Source organism: Otolemur garnettii, unplaced genomic scaffold (genome assembly GCF_000181295.1).
Source record: "Otolemur garnettii isolate 467f Iridium unplaced genomic scaffold, OtoGar3 scaffold00151, whole genome shotgun sequence".
In the NCBI taxonomy this organism is placed as follows: Eukaryota; Metazoa; Chordata; class Mammalia; order Primates; family Galagidae; genus Otolemur; species Otolemur garnettii.
Window position 1 is genome coordinate 2252516 of NW_003852546.1, and position 1830 is coordinate 2254345.

Genomic DNA, 1830 nt, shown 5'->3' on the forward strand with positions numbered 1-1830 from the left:
GTTGAGCTATAGGCGCCGAGCCATGTATGTTTTCAAATGTAATTCTTATATCAATTCTGTGGAATAGCAGTATCATTCCTATTTTACAGATGAGGAAACTCAGCCTCAGAATTTAAGCAACCTGTCAAATATCACACATTTAATAAGTTGCAGGTTCAATCCCTGGTCTTCTGACTTCAGTTCTTTTCCTATCCATTTGCATTTACATCTCTGGCATTCTCAAACATTGATTTAAATTGAGAAAATACCTTTATCTTATAGATGAAGTATAAGGAAAGAGAATATAGATAAGCATGGAAAGTGAGGACACGAAGAAAATTCAAGGTGAGAAATTATAAGATTTATATTTGTAGGATATATTGCATAGTATTGTGGGATTGCATATTTTCTGACAAGACCCAGGAAATGAAAGAGGCCTTTAGCAGTTTGCATAAATATTGAGCACCTACTCTGTGCCTGTCACATAATTCCTGGCTTTAGGAAACTGACATTCTAACTAACAGGAAGACATGCTGATAGTAACAATACTATATGATGGTTTATTTAATGGGAGCATATGCAAGAATAGTGGGAATCTGAGAGGCCCACCATCAAAGTATGCCTATAGGTAGAGATTTTAGAATTGTCCTAAGAAGGCTGGAAACAATCTATGGGAATGGAGGTTAACCAGAGGAAGTGATAAAAGAGAAAAGGGTGGGCGTAGTGTTCCCTAAAGCATACCTTTACATAAGGATGTAGCTGAGGTAGAGGGCCCTTAAAAAAGACTTGGAAAAACAAATTAGAAAGATGAAAAGAGTCAGGAATATGGTATCTTGGAAATATGAACCTTGTGCTTTATGAGAAAGGGATTGCTTAAGAGCATCAGTGTCAGATGTCCTAGATGATGACTTGAGTTATCCACTGCATTTTGGAGTTATGATGTCATTTGTTACTAGTAAATGTAATAGATTTTAGCCAGATTACAGTATTTTTAGGTCCGAGTGGGAAATGAAAATCCAAAGACAGCTTTTAAAAAAATTTTCACTGAAGATACATGGCAGTAGCTAGAGGGAGGCTGTAATGTCAAGGAAATCTTATAAGGGTTATAGAGACAGGAAAATATGAAAGGGGAGTGGAAATTCTGGAGAGGGAGAAGTTGAAGAAATTGGAGAGTTAAGGCATAATTGTTAATATCCCTCTCAAACCATTTATCAAACCCCAACTCTTCCTTTTTCTGCCTTGATTTGGGTTCCTCTCAGAAGTAGACCCCAAGACAGGGATTTGAGTGTAAGTACTTTTTTTTTCCTTTTAATTTTTTAAATTTTCTCTATACATATACATGTGTTTATTTGGTTTCTACTTTTTGCCTTCACAAAATTAAACAGGCTCAAAATTTAGTAACAATAACAATGTTTAAGGTAAGGACTACAAATGCAAGTACTTTTTTGAGAAAGTGATCTCAGGAAACACTGGCTGGGGGGTGAAATAGGAAAAGGAAGATTAAAGAGTACATTATCAAGAAAGTTGTTACTATGGGTAACTGGAGCTTAACCTTACCAGGAAATTATGGAAGACACTGTAGAGTCATATTCCTCAGAGCCATCCCAGCCAAAGGGTAAAGGGTATTTATCTATTAACTCTCATCAGTCAGCTGTTTTTAGTAACAAGGTGCAATGGTATATAATTGTGTTTTTGGTTTGAATTTCCCAAATGACTGACAGTTGAGCATCATTTCATATACTTTTGGCAATTTGTCTATCTTTGGAGAAATATCTATTCAAATCCATAACACTTCTTAATTTTATTATTATACTTTAATATTTAAAAGTTCTTTTTTTTTTTTTTTGAGAC

The 1830-nt window shown here is 35.0% G+C and overlaps 1 protein-coding gene across 1 annotated transcript in view; it reads left to right on the forward strand.

Moving 5' to 3' along the window:
• TERB1 (telomere repeat binding bouquet formation protein 1) overlaps nucleotides 1-1830 on the forward strand; it is a 54141-nt gene that overhangs the window by 6624 nt on the left and 45687 nt on the right. Inside the window, exon 2 of the mRNA XM_003799422.1 lies at nucleotides 262-324. Coding sequence (XP_003799470.1) covers nucleotides 294-324 — 31 coding nt within the window. The 5' untranslated portion in view covers nucleotides 262-293. The remainder of the gene's footprint in view (nucleotides 1-261; nucleotides 325-1830) is intronic.